Source organism: Neovison vison, chromosome 9, assembly GCF_020171115.1.
Source record: "Neovison vison isolate M4711 chromosome 9, ASM_NN_V1, whole genome shotgun sequence".
In the NCBI taxonomy this organism is placed as follows: Eukaryota; Metazoa; Chordata; class Mammalia; order Carnivora; family Mustelidae; genus Neogale; species Neogale vison.
Window position 1 is genome coordinate 13,440,114 of NC_058099.1, and position 17,820 is coordinate 13,457,933.

General features: G+C 39.9%; 1 protein-coding gene across 1 annotated transcript in view; it reads left to right on the forward strand.

Annotated features, from left to right (window-relative positions):
• Window positions 1–17,820, forward strand: part of C5 (complement C5) — an 85,649-nt gene that overhangs the window by 62,473 nt on the left and 5,356 nt on the right. Inside the window, exons 29-39 of the mRNA XM_044265014.1 lie at window positions 1,127–1,329; window positions 2,650–2,802; window positions 5,512–5,574; window positions 6,674–6,755; window positions 7,288–7,345; window positions 11,573–11,675; window positions 12,131–12,205; window positions 12,314–12,419; window positions 13,112–13,195; window positions 14,084–14,173; window positions 17,298–17,381. Coding sequence (XP_044120949.1) covers window positions 1,127–1,329; window positions 2,650–2,802; window positions 5,512–5,574; window positions 6,674–6,755; window positions 7,288–7,345; window positions 11,573–11,675; window positions 12,131–12,205; window positions 12,314–12,419; window positions 13,112–13,195; window positions 14,084–14,173; window positions 17,298–17,381 — 1,101 coding nt within the window. The remainder of the gene's footprint in view (window positions 1–1,126; window positions 1,330–2,649; window positions 2,803–5,511; window positions 5,575–6,673; window positions 6,756–7,287; window positions 7,346–11,572; window positions 11,676–12,130; window positions 12,206–12,313; window positions 12,420–13,111; window positions 13,196–14,083; window positions 14,174–17,297; window positions 17,382–17,820) is intronic.

Genomic DNA, 17,820 nt, shown 5'->3' on the forward strand with positions numbered 1-17,820 from the left:
ACATGAAGTGTACTATTAGGTACAAGATTTGATTTTTGTCATAATTTAAAAATTACTGAATCTTAAAATATAAAATAAAAGAAAAAGAAAAAATAACTGAACCTCAAAACCACTTGTACAGTGCTTTTAAAATAATGCAAAAGAATATCTTAGGTCTTAGAAGATAAGGATCATAAAATCATAGAATTTAAGAAGCGGTCTTAATAATTCAAATAATGTTTGCGCTGAAAACATCTTCAAAAACCAAAATTTTCATTCTAACTACAACAAATCTGAGTTTTTGAGAAGGAGGGGAAACATTGTCCAAAGTCATGCAAATAACATAATTGTGAATTGTAAACAGATACATCAAAATCTTGACTAACCTTCAAAAATGATTTCCAAATATGCCTTATTGTTTTTTAAGAGATAATCTATTTTAAAGGATGTAAAGTGACAAGTCTAAATTACTAGAGCAATAACAAATATAATTTAGAACCTAGTTTATGAAAAGTATTGCATATATGAAATTATCTTTAGAGCTTTACATTGGGAAGAGATCATAAAAGACTGATCTAAGGCTTTGGTCATGATCTCATAATTTCTAGGACACGGAATTTTTTTTTCCGATCAGGGAGAAAAGTTTCCAATTTATCTCATAGTGTCAATAACAACAGTAAGCCTTGCTCTGTGGACGGTGCTTTCTGGTGGACTAAGAGTTACATTTGGTATTTCACCTGAGTTTCGCTGCGAGGAAAAAAGTACCATATACACTTTAGGTATTAGAAAATTAGTCCCACAGGACTAAAAGAATCTGTCCAAATCGACATGGTCAGTTCCTAGGAGGGTAGAGAGTAGAACCTGGGCGTACTAGTTACCAGTTTATTGCACTTCTCACTCCACGACGCTGCTCTTCCCAAGTACACGTGGGCTCTCCACGATGACACTTTCAAGTCAAGACAAACAGCACTCTATTAAGAGAACTTATTTTGTATTGGTTCCTTTGAGGAAGTTCTTCCTACAAATGAGTAAGAAATTTCCAGAACTCAAAAGGCCACTACCAGAAGAAACTTCTAGAAACCTGCTAGAATTAATGTCAAATTCGCATTTTTAATTATACTAATGAATGTGATTTGCTGATATTCAGGTGAGCCAGTCGTTTATCGGTTTTGGAAAGACGATCTTCAACAAGATAGATCTGCTCCTAACTCTGGTACAGCACATATGGTAGAAACCACTGCCTATGCTTTGCTCACCTTTCTGAGCTTGAAAGATATAAATTACGTTAACCCGATCATCAAATGGCTATCTGAAGAACAGAGGTATGGAGGTGGCTTTTATTCAACCCAGGTAACATTTCTTTATCTTGTTTTATCCTCCTGGAGACATTTGTCCTGCCACCCACATCCCACCCACTATATGTTCCACACCCATTCTGACCTCCGTGCTTTTGTCCACCAAATGAGCATACCTCAGATATGAATCAGTCACTAGAACCAGAGGGCCCTTAGAGATTATGTGCACTGATAGCCTTCTTAGGGAAGAAAGTCATCCCCAGGAGGTTCATTCATGGAGTTAGGGGCAAAGCCAAAATCAAAACTCACATCTCCTAATTCTAAATCCCATACAATCTTTACAATTCTTAATGATCATGAAGGGCTAACAAGGCTATCAACATCCATCACATCCTGTATAATGACCATGTGGACAAATGTACTGATATTCCCTCCCCCCAAAATAAATAAAAAGTGAGAGAGATACTGATTGTTATAATTTATTTACCAATGTAAACTCATTTATGTATGTATTTTCTATGTTAGAATTATTAGGTAGTTGAAGAACATGCATCTGCATTCAAAGTTTAGCTCAAATACTGGCATCTTTTCTGTTCCTTGGATGTTTGGATGATGACAGAATGTGTTTTACATGTTTGTGTATTACAAAATTTAGAGTTAGAGGGGTCCTTCAGGATTACTTTAATCATTATCTAATCTGGGGAGGCAAATGGGTTTTCATCTTAGAGACAGTTGTAAGCTTAGCAAGGAAGAGTGTCCCACTGGTGAGCGCAACATCAATACAAGCAGACAGGGTAGCCACGTATTTGACACCTCTGAGCTAGTCACATTTCCCAACTTTATAGACGAGGAAGATGAGACCTAGAAAAGTAAAGTTCATTCTTTTATTCCTTCAACAAATACTTGTTCAATAGCTACAATGTGTACCTACTAAAATGTAATGGATGCCAAGAAAGACTTGCCTCCAGAAATCTTACATTACAGTGGCAGAAAGAGAAAATTAAAACAGAATTATGGGGAGAGAGAGCTCATTTCTGGTCTCACTGTGGATTTATTTAAGGTGAGACTTAAAAAGATAAAATGGAGGCATTCTGCAACGAGTGACCTGCCTGAGGTCACGCACTCGGGATGCATGGAGAGCCTGGACCTGAGGCCACACTTCCTTCCTCTCCCTGCCAACAGCAGCAACCTTACCCTGGAGGGAGAGACCTTCCCCTTACCTCCACCTGGGGGCCCTTCACCAATTCCACTCAGTCAGCTGGAGTTTCCGCACAGCTTAACATACCCCCACCGTCTCCCAAGAAAGGGTATTTGTAAACACAGGGGATATGTAAATGAGCTAAACCTATTTTTGTGCCTTGCTAATTGTTGATAGGATACAATCAATGCGATCGAGGGCCTGACAGAATATTCACTCATGATTAAACAACTTCGCTTGGACATGGATATCAACCTTTCTTATAAGCGTAAAGGTGACATCCACCATTATAAGATGACAGAGAACAGTTTCCTTGGAAGACCAATAGAGGTAAATGAAGGACTTTTGATAATATTTCGTAACTGGATGGGGCCTTTGAAATCATGTGTTCCACTCTTATTTTATAAATATATCTATTTACTACTAAAAAAGTCAGTGATACCTGCTATGTCCTGGGCACTAGGGAGTCAAAGGCAAAGTATATGAAGAAACTGTGTGCTCAGGGAGACAGTTATTTTAACAGACAGTGAAAAATAAGAGCCTTGACAGGGACACAGAAGGACAGAGCAGGGCCTCCTGACCGAAGGTGAGAGGTAGGGATTTGTCAAATGCATCCAGGGGTGCAGGTTAAATCTGGAAGAATCAGAACAACTTAGCCAGGTGAAGAAAAGAGAATAACATTCCAGACAGAGAGAACAGTATGCAAAAGGAACAATGATAGAGGGAGAGAAAACACATCCGGGCATCCACCAATGGTTCCAGCTGGCCCTGTGACACATGCAAACTGTGGCCTAGCTGGAACTGGCCTTTAGGTCCTCCGACAACTTACCCCAAGTACCCTGCTGGATTTTTTTTTAAGTGGGCTCCATGCCCAGTGCGGAGCCCAACATGGGGCTTGAATTCACAACCCTGAGATCAAAACCTAGGCTGAGATAAAAAGTCAGACACTTGGGGCGCCTGGGTGGCTCAGTGGGTTAAGCCTCTGCCTTCGGCTCAGATCATGATCTCAGGGTACTGGGATCAAGCCCCGCATCAGCTCTCTGCTCAGCAGAGAGCCTGCTTCCCTCCCCACCTCCACCTGCCTCTTTACCTCCTTGTGATCTCTCTCCATCAAATAAATAAATAAAATCTAAAAAAAAAAAAAAAAAATGTCGGACACTTAACCAACTAAGCCAACCAGGCTCCCCTGGATTTTGTTTTATGAAAACATTGATGGCCTATAGGCATGAGAAATAAAATTTTATGCAAAAATTACAAACTAACGGTCCATAGTAAAAAAAAAAAAAGATAGGTATAGATATACAGATAGAGATATAGACATATTCCAATACTTAGATGTCCATAGACTTCAGGGTACCTGGGTGGCCCAGTACGTTAAGTATCTGCCTTCAGCTCAGGTCATGATCCTAGAGTCCCAGGATCAAGTCCCGCATCAGGCTCCTTGCTCATCAGGGCGTCTGCTTCTTCCTCTGACCTTCCCCCTCTCATGGTCACTCTCTCTCATTCTCTCTCTCTCAAATAAATAAATAAAATATTTAATTAAAAAATCCATAGACTTCAAATAGCAATCTGCTTCCAAACTCCTTTGAAAATCCATAGGATCTGGCACAAGGTGCTGGCAGCAGCAAGCATTCTTCAATCTGTCCCAGTTCCCGCCAGTCACGGGACATGTGTGTATGCACTTTGTCCGTACTTTGTGCTTGGGCTTCTGCAGGCACGGGTGCTTGTGGCCCCTGGGTTGGTAATGTGTCTTCTTCTCTGGGAACCTGTAGAGTTCACCAGAGACTGACATTCTGAGCCAGTGGTCTAAGCTCTCATGAGGAGGTCTTGACCTGAACAGCACAGTAGACCCACTGGACTTGGCTGGAATTAATTCTTCTCTGCAGGGGTGATGCTGTAAGGGGCCCCTTGCCATTTTTAAATAATTTAAACCTCAGCCCATGATGATAGTGTCTTTGTAGAAAACCCAGGCCAGTAATACCAAGTTTGGAATTCTCTATGCCAGCATTTCCTGAAACATGTTACCTAAAAAAAAGTTCGGTGATCAAGAAAGTGTGGGAAACTGTAGCTTAAATGAAGTTAAACAAGTTCTTTCATAGAAGATACCCCATCTTTAATACATATGTGACTAAATGTGGTGACTGGGTAAGAATGGGCAATGGCGGGGCATGGGGACAAGGGCAGGGCAACAGTGTTCATTTCCCAAACTTATATGTCACTTAGGTTCATAGAACTCATTCCTCATGTAGCATCTTGATATGCTGGCTTTTTGATAAATGATACTATATTCCATCAGGGAAAAAAGGAAGTTGGCCTTTTTATGTACATTTACTAAAATTTAGGAAAAGGGCTGATGACTTTTCATGGACACCAAATCCCTTTTGCACCAGTGTGCTAAGTAAGGGAATGGCAGGCTACAGATTTAGTGAGAGCAAAGAACCAACCCTTCAGGCCTCTTGCACAAAATGATCTCCCCCACGCTTTCTGCAAATCAAGGGGCATTTATATAATTGAGTTCCTTTAAAGAAGAGAATTCCTTAATCCAGTTTGTTCCTTCACTCTCCTTCTAGAAAGATGGGAAGAAGACCATCAGAACCTAAGGATTTGGCAGGGTTAAGTGAGGTTCTAGAGGTCTGGGTAGGGTGCCAAGTCTTTTGTTAAACAGAGACCAGTGGAAAGTGGAGGAGACAGCCATCATGAGGCACTGAAAGGCATTTACTCAGTTGGCAAAAGGAGATGAAGATCCAGTTTTATCATAACCATATATAAGTGAAGGTGTAACCAAAAATAACTTCTGATATGTTGGTATCACTGGCTTACTCCGGGGATCTCAGACATCATATTTACATGTAAAAGGGAAAGAGGAATTTCCAGCACTTTTTGTGTCTGTGTGCACAGGATTTTCACTGTCTTATCCATTTAATCTCACAAAAGCTCTGAGAGAGGAACCTGGCAGGTGTCCATGAACTCTTTTCATTGTTCTGTCCTCCCTCATCATTGAATAAGAAAAGAAAGCATGGTTTCTCATCCCCTTTTCAGGTGCCTCTCAATGATGACCTTGTAGTCAGTACTGGATATGGCAATGGGCTGGCCACAGTGCATGTAAGTATTTCACTGAGAGTCAGTTTCATGCACAATGATGTGTCTGCTTGGACCAAGTAACATAAAAGAAAGTTAGGGACTTTGCCACAAAGTTACAGAAATCTAGGCTTGGGTAACCATGACTAAAGTAGGATTCATTTATTTAATTCTTTTTGCTATCTTGATAGCTGTACTCACAATTGCTTTTTGCAAATGGTTATGTTAATCCTTGTATGCATATAGTCTTTGTATTTGTGGAAATTATATATATAATTATACATATAGATACATTATTTTATGGTTTAGACGTAAAGTACATATGGTGCATGTGTGTGGACACATACACGTATGTATCCATGTTTTCTGTGATTTGTAGCATAGTCACAGCTCATTTATCCAGCTTCATTTAAGATTTTTGTATATATGTAAGGGCTTAAGTTTCTTTTATTTTAGCCATAGACTGTGTGCACTTGTGTAGACAACTTAGAAAACTTGTACTGCCAAATGGCTGAAATAAGATCAATTACATATTCTAAGCATAATATAATATTCTACTGATGATTTTAATTACGCTCTTATCTTTTCCACATTTATCCCTTCAAAGACTTTATAAGATTGCATGGTTGGGTTGGTAGGGAGATGGTGATCCACTTTTCTGTCACTTCTACTTGCTCTCAATATACCTACCTCGGGTAGCACCCCTGTCCTATGCGCACCTATAATTTGTTGTTTACCGTGGGTGGTGTGGGAGCTGGGAGAAAACCACACTTCCTAGCCTTGTAGTGTTATGCATAAAACTTATTGTACAGGTTCAAAGGTGAGAGGCTTAGGAACTTTTCTGTACAGTCAGGTGCTCAGATTTGACTGCATGGGATTTGGCAAGATTCTGCCAGGCTAGATATCATTTTTTTTTTCCTACTTGGGCTAGTCAGCTATGTTTCAAATTGTGGGGTTTGCTGAAAGTCCGTCTATTGTGAAATGAGTCTTCACTGCACCCAATTTGCACTGGATTGTGGAAATGATACTTCAAGCATCCCATCTGCAGCAAAACAGTACTGCCATAATGCCTTCCAGTGTCCCGTTATAAATAGAATATTCTTGCTCACTCATCCCGATGCAGGTAACAACTGTGGTTCAAAAAACTGGCACCTCTGATGAAATTTGCAGCTTTCATTTGAAAATTGAAACCCAAGACATGGAAGGTAAAACAGCATGATTTACACTGTAATTTTGTGCCCCTCCCTTTTTTCCTTCCTGTGGTCTTCATCTCCCTCTTCTGGTGGGTTGGTTCTCCCCTCCATTTCAAAAGCAAGTCCTTTTGCTCCCTGTAGTCCTCCTCTAACCATGGCCCCAGATCAGAGAGTGTGCTTTTTTCTGCCCTGAGAACTTTGATGTGTGGCTCAAAGACCTATCCCTACAAGGGATAGGGGATTTCTAGCAACCAGTGAATCCAGGCATCAGCTCTTTCTCCCTACAACCTTCTCCAAACATGCTACCTTAAATAACTCCTTCCTTAAATTATAAGTTCTTTGAGAGCAAAGAACTGTTATAATTATTAATATTGTCAGTAGCCATGAATTTCCATTAAAATCACCAGAAGTGTCAATTTCTGAGTGATAAATCATTTTTAACTGTGTTCAGAGACCTTTTCACTAATTATTCTGTTCTAACGGGTGCAAAACAGCTAAAAATGGTTTACCGTCATTTTGTTTGCTTGTTTGTCCTGTGTCCTAGCATCCAGCTACAGAGGCTATGGTGACTCGGATTACAAGCGAATCATAGCCTGTGCCAGGTAAGCCTGTTTTCACAAAGGGGAGCGAAGACTTCAAGGTCTGGGTTGTGCCATTCTATTATGTCTTTACACCTTCTTGAATTTTAAGATGGCTGGAAGACACAAAATTGTGCACTTTTTAAAAAATTATTTATTTATTTGACAGATGGAGATCACAAATAGGCAGATAGGAAGGCAGAGAGAGAGAGGAGGAGGAAGCAGGCTCCCTGGTGAGCAGAGAGCCTGATGCGGGACTTGATCCCAGGACCCTGGGATCATGACCTGAGCCAAAGGCAGAGGCTTTAACCCACTGAGCCACCCAGGCACCCCAATTGTGTGCTTTTTAAAGTGCAAGACATAATGGGTGTTCTTAGATAACTACTTTGTAAAACTACTTTGTTTTTGGCCTCCCATTTTTGGCCTTTTTATTCAAACACTATAATATTATCTTTTTTCTATCTTCCGGAAAGGTAGAGAGGAGATTGAAGTATTAGGAGAAGAAAAAGAAAAAGACTTTCTTATAAGCAGCTTCTACTCTCCTACTTAGAAAAATCATACTCACCCAGCAAAATCCCTAGCCCTTATTAGTCAGTGGTTCTCAATTCAGGCTGCACATGGAAGTCAGCTGGAGGGCTTTTAGAACTATCTAAAACTCTGGCCTTACCTCTAGAGGTTATTCTGATGGTAGCCAGCCTTGAGAACCAGGGTCCAGGGATCAAACCCCACGTTGGACTCCCTGCTCAGCGAGGTGTCTGCTTCTCCCTCTGCCTCTGCTCGCCTTCCCCTTTCCCCTTCTCCCCCTTTTGCCTCTCCTCCTCCTGCTAGTGCCCCCCCCCAAATAAATAAATAAATAAATAAATAAATCTTTTTTTTTTTTTTTGTAAAGCATAGGTTTTTGAAATTATGTACACATACCTTAGTGATCACACAGAGTAAAACAGTGGTGGACCCATGATTAGAACACAGACCTCTTCCCTCTTCCTTTCATAACCCCTCAGACCTCCTGTTGTGCTGTTTCCTTAACTCTTCACAGAAATCTCAACAACTGATTTCTGTGGTTGGTATTCTGCTGATTTTGCATGTAATCACAGATGATGTCAAAGCACTTAGAAATTCCATAGAGCTGTATAATAGATTAGAGCAGAAAAGGATTTGGGGGGATGACACAATGAACCCAGAAGCTGAAACACAAAGAGGTGAGGTGACCTGCTGAGTTCTCACGGAGTTGGAGGTAGAGGCAGGGCCTCAAGCCCCAGACCTTGACACTCAGGTCAGGATCTAAACCACCTCTTTAGTCAGTATAACCTAAGACCACTGACCTCAATGAACAGCACACTGCTTCTCACCACCTCCTTCCCAGCCATTTCCCATCCTTGTCCAGTCTCTCCTTTTTCAGGATTCCCGCACTGGCCAGCCTGCTCACAATACCTCCTTCCGTCTTTGGCCAGTCTCTGCCCTCTGTTCCCTCTCAAACACCCTTCCTCATTCCTTCATGTCTTCCTGCTAAGGTTTCCCTTTCCCACCCTCCTATCTGCCATTTCTGCACTTGGGTATCTCTCTTCTGGAGGAGGAGGCATGATCACAGTTGTGTTTAAATTCCAAACACTGGTCACAGGGAGATGTGAGCAGACTTGTTGAAGGCAGGGCCAGAGTCCTGCATGGGACCCTACAGTGGGCACAAAGGAGGGCTCTGATGGATCAGTGGGACCGCTGGGGGGTAGCCTCTACCATGAAGTACTCAAGAGACCTGTGGCAAATCGGCTTGCTTGTCTGGGCCTCTTCTGTAATGCAGGGATACTAAACTATCTGTTCTCCAAGTGTCTTTCAGTTCTTATGTCCCACAACTCTGCAATACATAAAAAGGCTCTTATCAAAAACTCATTCATTTAAATTCATTGACAGGAGGTCTAATTCCAGATTGTTAATATACAAAAGAAAGCAAATAGAGATGTAATATTGAATTTTCTAATTTTTTTGGCTTTTACCAGTTGGGAACAGAATGTTCAAAAAAGCCAGGTAGAATATGCTTTGGCTCTGTGAAGTTAAAGTAGGTTGGATAAAGTCCAAAAGTAACTGTGTAGTACTTATTCATGTGAAAAAATCTTTGCCTTCAAATATTCTCTCTCCTGACTTAAAAAAAAAAAAAAAAGCCTGCATACAGTTTCTGTATTCAGGGGATCTCTTTCCTGTAGTTAGCTTTTTACAACCTCTCTGTTGTATCCGTAAGAAAAGAAAAAAGGATTTCATTTCTCTCCTTCTCTCTGAACAAAATGCCTTTGGGGGAGATTGCTGTCTTTGGCAGCAGGCAAAGGGCTTCTCGAAAGGAACATTTCTGTTCCATGGTTGAAACAGTCACCATGGCAACCAGTCATCAAGGCTCCAGCAACTTTTCATAGACATTCTCCACTCAGGAGGCCTTTTTCCATTCTGTTGACAGAGTATTTGCATCTGTGAGCAAGAGTTCTCTGCTCCTGGTGATACTCAATTTGGGAGATGTCCAGATGCCATTTTACAGTTCCAGTTTGTCTTATAGTCTGTTGTTAATTGTTAATTTTGTGAAGAATGGGACTAAATTTTTGTAAACCAGAGATTTTATGATATCTTTAATTATTACAGTAACTAGTACAAACAAAACATCTAATAGGGTCTGCCCCAATAGGTGTGATTGCCACCTCGCTAACTCACATAAAACCTCCCATTTAACTAATTCTCATTCCTTCAGGTGAAATCAGTTTATCTTCCCACCGTGAGGCTGTCTCCCCAGTTTCTTCCTTTAATCCTGACAGATCTTCCAGGCTCCACTCTCAAATGTCCAGCCTTCTCTCAAGCATCTTGAGATGAAGCTGGAACCTGAAACTCAAGCTTTGCAGAACCGCCCTCGCTCTGCCCCCATCCCTGGTCTTCAGCCCCTGACCTGCCAACTTACCCCTTTTAAATCTTCTAATTCCACTTAATGGCAGCACTAACCTCTGCCTCTTAAAACAGAGCCTCAGAATTATAAAGGTAAACTTGAAACACAAGTTTATACTTCTTCACAGTTTATTTTACCAAGAAAATGAACTCCAGAAAGGGAAAACAATTGGTAGAAATCTCTCAGCAGAACTGGGGTAAAACCCAATTTTCCTGATTCCCCAGTTCACTGGCTTTTTTTTTTCTTCTTTTATCAGAAAAAAAAACAAAAACAAAAATAAAAACACACCAAATCTCTCATTTCCCCCCCGCCTTTGCCTTTTTCCTCAGCTTCCTCCTGAGCACGATTCCTAGATGGAGGATAGTCCTTAAAACATTTTTTTTTAAACAAAGTATCTATTGTGGAAAATTTAGAAAGTATAGAAAAGCATGGAAAAGAAAAGAGATAATCACTTACAATTTCATCATCCAGAAGAGAGTAGCTGCTAACATTTTAGGGTATTTCCTTCAAGCTTTTTCCTAAACATGCTTATTGAGTCACTTTTGAATATAGAACAAATTTTCTTTTTCAAATGTGCTGCATTAGAAAAAGAACTGGAATGAGAATCAAGAGATTTATGCAGCTCTGAGGTGAACTAGTCATGTGACCTTGACAAGTACCTTACTGTCATCCTCAGTTTCCTCAACTACTTTGCTAAAAGCTTGGGCTGAATGACCTCTACAGGTCCATTTAAAGTATCGGTCAAGGGACTCCTGGGTGGCTCAGTTAAGTGTACGCCTTCAGCTAAGGTCATGATCTCAGTGTCCTGGGATCAAGCCCCACGTCTGTCTCCCCGCTTGGCGGGAAGACTGCTTTCCCTCTCCCATTTCCCCTGCTTGGGTTCCTGACCTTGCTTTCTCTCTCTCTCTGTCAAGTAAATAAATAAAGTCTTTAAAAAAAAAATAAATAAAGCATCAGTCAAGAGGTGCCTGGGTGGCACATTTGGTTAAGGGTCTGACTCTTGGTTTTGGCTCAGGTCATGAACTCAGGGTCATGACCTTAGGGTAGTGAGGTAGAGCCCCGCATTGGCCTCCACACTCAGTGCAGAGTATGCCTGGGGTTCTCTCACTCCTTCTCCCTCTGCCCCTCCCACTCACACTCACCCTCTAAATAAAGTATTGGTCAAGAGAGCAAAGAGTTAGAATAGATAACTCTAAGATCTCTTGCAACACTAACATTTAGAGGTTGCAATGCATGTATTATAACGAGGCAAGTAAGGGCAGACACAAATTAAAAATTAAAACCTAAAGAATCTTGTCCACTTATTTATTCCATTTCTGATCTCTCATTTATTTTAGCTACAAGCCCAGCAAAGAAGAATCATCATCTGGGTCTTCCCATGCAGTGATGGATATCTCTTTGCCTACCGGAATCAATGCAAACGCAGAAGATTTAAGAGTTGTAAATGTTCTCTTTTACATATTATTATGGATTCTTGGTTTTCTTTATTATATTCTTTTACAGATAAAGCTATTTCCTTTCATTTTAACATATTTTATAATTTATTAAATTATATATATAATTCTGTGTATAATATACAATAAAATATAATGTATTTTAATATATCACTTTTACAGAGTCACCTAGAATATTCTTTCCAAATCAATAATCTACCTAAGTTTTAATTTTCCACAGTAAAGTGGGTGCAAATAATTGCATGTTCTGAACAAAATGTAAATGCATAGGATTACATGTTCAGACTTTTTCAAGAGGAGGAGCTGCTCTTCAACTTTTTTGAATAGTGGATTACTTCCCCACGTCTAACATCCCAATATCGGGTGAATGCATTTAAACCAAAAGATCAACTTTAAAAAAAATCATGAAATTAAATCCAAACTTTCTCTTTCCTCTCTCAGCTTGTGGAAGGGGTAGATCAGCTACTAACTGATTATCAAATCAAAGATGGACATATTATTCTGCAACTGAATTCGGTAAGTTCCACCTCCCATCAATCCCCATTTCCAATCTCTATTCAAAATTTGCAGGCTAAAATGTTGAGTTTCTTCTCCCATAATTTGCTCAAACCTTGTAATTGTCAGATTCCTTCTGATGAGTTCCTTTGTGTTCGATTCCGGATATTTGAACTTTTTGAAGTTGGGTTTCTGAGTCCCGCTACTTTCACGGTGTATGAATACCACAGACCAGGTAATCAACTCTACTCTCAAATTTCTTCGGAGAACTACTTTGCCTTCATTACAGTATCCATTGCATCTCTCCTTTTTTGAGAAGCTCATGTACCCCCTATTTCTTTAATCCTCCCAGAATCAACACAGTGTTGGGTATATAACTTGTTTAATAAATGTTGAATCAATGATCCTACATTTGATCACTGAGCTTTTTCTGCGAATACTAAGTAATTAGAGAGCTCTTTGGTTCACAAGACAGACAACTCCATTTTAGGCAGTTCTACTTGTTTAAAAAATTCTAAAAATGAACCAAAGTCTCATACCCATTCCTTCTAGTTTTATCTTCCAAAATCACGCGGAACATACTTGGCCCCTCTTCTTCTATTCTCCTAAACAATTACAGCTCTTTCCGCAGACCCTTGTGTAACAAAATTTATTTCCTCTCATTCATGGAAGTGTCAAATATTTTAATTCTAAGAAATAATATTGAACAGTAAAATTTCAAGCACAGAAGGGGAAATCATTTTGAAGGAGTGTAAAGGGACATGCGTCAGGAGAGGCAATGCATAGTTTAATCTCCTTGCATCTAAGTTACAAAAAGAAATTTTGGAATAAGTCATCTCCAAAACCCCGTGGGAGAGGCTCACTGATCCATAAATGTGTTGTGTGTTAATCAAGTCACCTCTCCTAACTATGCTTTCATTGCCACAGATAAACAATGCACCATGTTTTATAGCCCATCCCATGCCAATCTTCAGCAAGTCTGTGAAGGAGTAACATGCAAATGTGTAGAAGGTAAACTTCATTTAACATGTTCACACTGCATGCTTGTTTAAAGCAGCACTCATAATTCAGGACTAATCTGGCAGAAGCTATTTGACAAACTTGTTCCTCAGAAGTAGACATCTCAGCTGACTGAAAGCTGATTGCTTGAATACTGTAAAACTACTTTTCAACAACTTCTGAACACCCTGGTAGTTTCTACTGCACAGAGATGGAGAAACACCTGCTAGACAATTTGTTGGATATCAGAGGAATAACAGGATGTGAAATTCTTGCTTTTTACCTTGTCTTTTTAATGAAATAGGACCACAGCTTAAGAGAACAGAGGCTCAGGACTGAGCCACTAGCCCCATTCTTTTTCTTTTTCCTTAACATTCAGTGACATCTCTGTTTATTGTCCAGTTCCCTTCAGTCTTCTGTAAATCCTTTCCCTTGGTCAGGAAAGGACCCAAAACTCAATAATCATCAGCTGACTCCATGAGGGTCTGGGTTGGTTTGGGATTTATTTTGTTTTTCAAAAAATTTAATATCTATACGAGGTACTTATTGTACCATTTTATAGCTCTAAATCAGTCCAGTTATCATTTTGGTTCCTTCAAGAGACTTTTAATTATACTCAAGATGGGAAAATTTCCTCCTCTCTTTAATGAAAGCATATACATTTCAAAAGAACTGAATTTGGAGTGACTACCCATTCTAAGCCTCATGTCCCAGATTTTGTTTTTGTTTATTTCATTTTGTTTTTGCTTTATATAATGTCTCACTTTATGGAAAAGGGAAAAAATGGTATTTATAAGATTATACTAGATTGCCAGGGCTTGTGAAAACTGTGTTTACTGCCAAAGGGAGTGCCTGCCTCTTTATGTTAACCTAACTTTTACCATTTTTCACAAAATCCAGCTGACTGTGGACAAATGCAGGCAGAATTGGATCTGACAATCTCTCCAGATACCAGAAAAGAAGCAGCATGTAAACCAGACATTGCCTATGGTAAGTTCAAAGTTTTGTATAGAGTTCCGTTAAACAAAGTTTTATGAATACATGATCCATTAGAGAGCAACAACTTTTTATAGTGACTATTTGGATACTACATTCTATGTTCCCTTGAAGGAAAATGTCAATTTTCAGCATTAACATGCAAAATTATCTATCCTTCAGCAAAGAAATGTAACTTTCATTTAAAACGACAGGAGTGATGTACACACCCAGCCAGGATACTTTGCTCTATTAGATCCCATCAAATTAAACAGAGAGAACTTTTGAGAAGCCCTGAAGGTATGATTTCACTATTCTTCCAGTCAGTTGAGCAGAGGCAGACACAAAGATGGTTTGGGGGCTTAGAATTTTTTTTTCAAACTCCCTTCAAAGACAAGGTAAAAATATCAATACTAAATCATTTTAAATATATACAGAATTGCAGTGTTCTGCTTCAAAAGGAGCATCTCCTTCTGGATGTCCAGAGCTCAGAGCTATGTCAAATGCACAGGACAGTTGTGGTCTTCTCTTAAGTTCAGAGAATTAGCTCCTTTATTTCTGTGTGTGTGTGTGTGTGTAAGTTCCATATATACATATATATATATATATATATATATATATATATCATTTTAAATTCAATTAGCCAACTTATAGTACATCATTGGTTTCAGATGGAATGCTCAATAATTCATCAGTTTCATATACAACACCCAGTGCTCATCACATCATGTGCCCTCCTTAATGCCCATCACCCAGTGACCCCGTGCCCCCAGCCACCACCCCTCCAGCAACCCTCAGTTTTTTTCCTAGAGTTAAGAGGCCCTCACGGTTTTTCCTCCTTTTCTGATGACTTCCCATTCTATTTTCCCTCCCTTCCCCTACGATCCTCTGCCCTACTTCTTATGTTCCACATATGAGAGAAACCATATCAAAATTGGTTTCTAATGTTTATTTCTGGCTTTTTTTTGAAAGAGAGAAAGAGAGCATATTGTACACTATCTCAAAACATGTGTGGGGGGATGGGGAGAAGGATATTATCTCAGTACAGTTAATTCAGCACTGTGTGTTTACTGACTGCTTTCTTATATCGTTTCTCATTGGAGTCCCATAAGACCTGTTTGAGGTAACAGAGAATTATCTGGCAAATTATTTTGCCAGTGAATAAACTAAGTTTCAGGGAGATTGAATAATTTGTTCAAAGTCATGTAGGAATTAAGTAGTAAAACTAGGATGCATCCTGCTCTCCAGTATTATTCATTATATTACACTGACCTCGCTTACTGGAAATACAGCCATCAGAATAAATCGGGGATAATTTATAGTCTTTCTTTCCATAGAATTCATCTTGATTTTTTTTGTGTATTTTTTTAAATTTATTTTTTATTTATTTTCAGCATAACAGTATTCATTGCTTTTGTACCACACCCAGTACTCCATGCAATCCGTGCCCTCTCTAATACCCACCACCTGGTTCCCCCAACCTCCCACCCCCCCACCACTTAAAACCCCTCAGATTGTTTTTCAGAGTCCGTAGTCTCATGGTTCACCTCCCCTTCCAATTTCCCCCAACTCCCTTCTCCTAACTCCCCATGTCCACCATGCTATTTGTTATGCTCCACAAATAAGTGAAACCATATGATAATTGACTCTCTCTGCTTGACTTATTTCACTCAGCATAATCTCCTCCAGTCCCATCCATGTTGCTACAAAAGTTGGGTATTCATCCTTTCTGATGGAGGCATAATACTCCATAGTGTATATGGACCACATCTTCCTTATCCATTTGTCTGTTGAAGGGCATCTTGGTTCTTTCCACAGTTTGGCAACCGTGGCCATTGCTGCTATAAACATTGGGGTACAGATGGCCCTTCTTCATCTTGATTTTTTAAAAAAAGATTTTACTGGGGTGCCTGGGTAGCTCAGTGGGTTGAGCCTCTGCCTTCAGCTCAGGTCATGGTCTCAGAGTCCTGGGATTGAGCCCCACATTGGGCTTTCTGCTCAGTGGGGAGCCTTCTTCACTCTCTCTCTCTCTCTCTGCCTGCCTCTCTACCTACTTGTGATCTTTCTTTTTGTCAAATAAATAAATAAAATCTTTTAACAAAGATTTTACTTATGCATTTGAGAGAGTGAGCAAAAGAGAGAGCATGCGTAGGGGTGGGGTATGGTTGTGGTAGTAGCAGAGGCAGAGGGAGAAGCTGACTCCCTGCTGAGCAGGGAACCCAATGTGGGGCTTGATTCCACAACCCTGAGATCATGACCTGAGCCAGAGGCAGATGCTTATCCGATGAAGCCACTCAGGCATCCTAAATTCAGGATATTTCAAAATTTGTTTTAAGCTACTAATTCACTTGGCCTTTGGTTCTGGCACAGTGAGCTCATTCATTCATCTAGCTAGCTGGAATCTCAAAAATGAGCAAACCTTTTGGGTCATTAACTTCAACTCTACCAAAGCAAAAATGAAAGGATCTTTTCTCAGATACATAGAAGGGATCGGTCCCTTCAAGCTGCTCATTCCAAACCTGAGATCAAATACCATGGGATAAAAATTGATGCCTGAATGAAGAGAAAACAGGATAAAGAATGTCTCATGTCAGATAGCTGCCAATCCCAGCAAAGATGAGTCAGAAGACCAAATCCTATCAAAATCCAAAGATCAGAGCCATTGGAGGTATCCAAACAATCCAGGCAAGGGAACAGGAGGCCCACAGGACAGACCTGAATGATAGATAAAGGCCCCTCTATGGACAAATGGAAAAGGAAGGGTCCCTTCCACATTCCCCATGGGCATGACTCCACTAATCTTAAAGGATCAAAATCCGAACTTTACATCTAACAAAGACATATCTTGTTTGTTTAGTGTGCTTCTCTCCTTTAATTTAATGCTGCTCTTATCCTAATCAGCCTGTTCTATAACAGTGGCTAGGGCTAGTGATTCTTAGCAGAATAAATCATTAGTCATGATCAGTAGAATCAGATTGGGAGTACTTAGGAAGGCTTTTTGGAAGAAATGAGATTTACCTCAGGGATCCCATAAGAGTTTGCTATGCCTTATTTCTCATTTGTTTGACAAACTCTGGCTTCTACTGGACATGGCATTAGCGATATTAAGCATGAATTCTTGTGTTGTTTCTTCCACCAGTTTATAAAGTTCGTCTCACATCTATCACTGAAGAAAATGTCTTCATTAAGTACACTGCAACCCTCCTGGATATCTACAAAGCTGGTGAGCATTCATTCATTCATTCTTTCACTCAACAAATATTTAGTACTTACTATGTGCCATTAATGAGGCGTTATATTAGACACAGAGAATACAACTCGTATAACACAGCCAGAGTTCTTGCCTTATTAACATTTATATTCTGTTCAAGGAGACATGTTAAGAAAGAAAGAGAGACAGAAAGAAAGAAAGAAAGACAGACAATGAACAAATAATTCTAAATAATAACAAGTACTATATCTGAGACATGTAATTAATGTGGGAAACTCCTTCAGTGTGATAACAGATGGCGTCTTTTGGGAGTGATATTAGGAGTTAGCCATTCTTAAAGGGGTGTAGTGAAGAGGGAACCTGAGATAGCAAGTAACCTGGTACCATCAGGGAACTGAAGAACCCCAGCAGGGGTCAGAGGCAGGAAGACACTAGTATGAGGTGAAGCTGA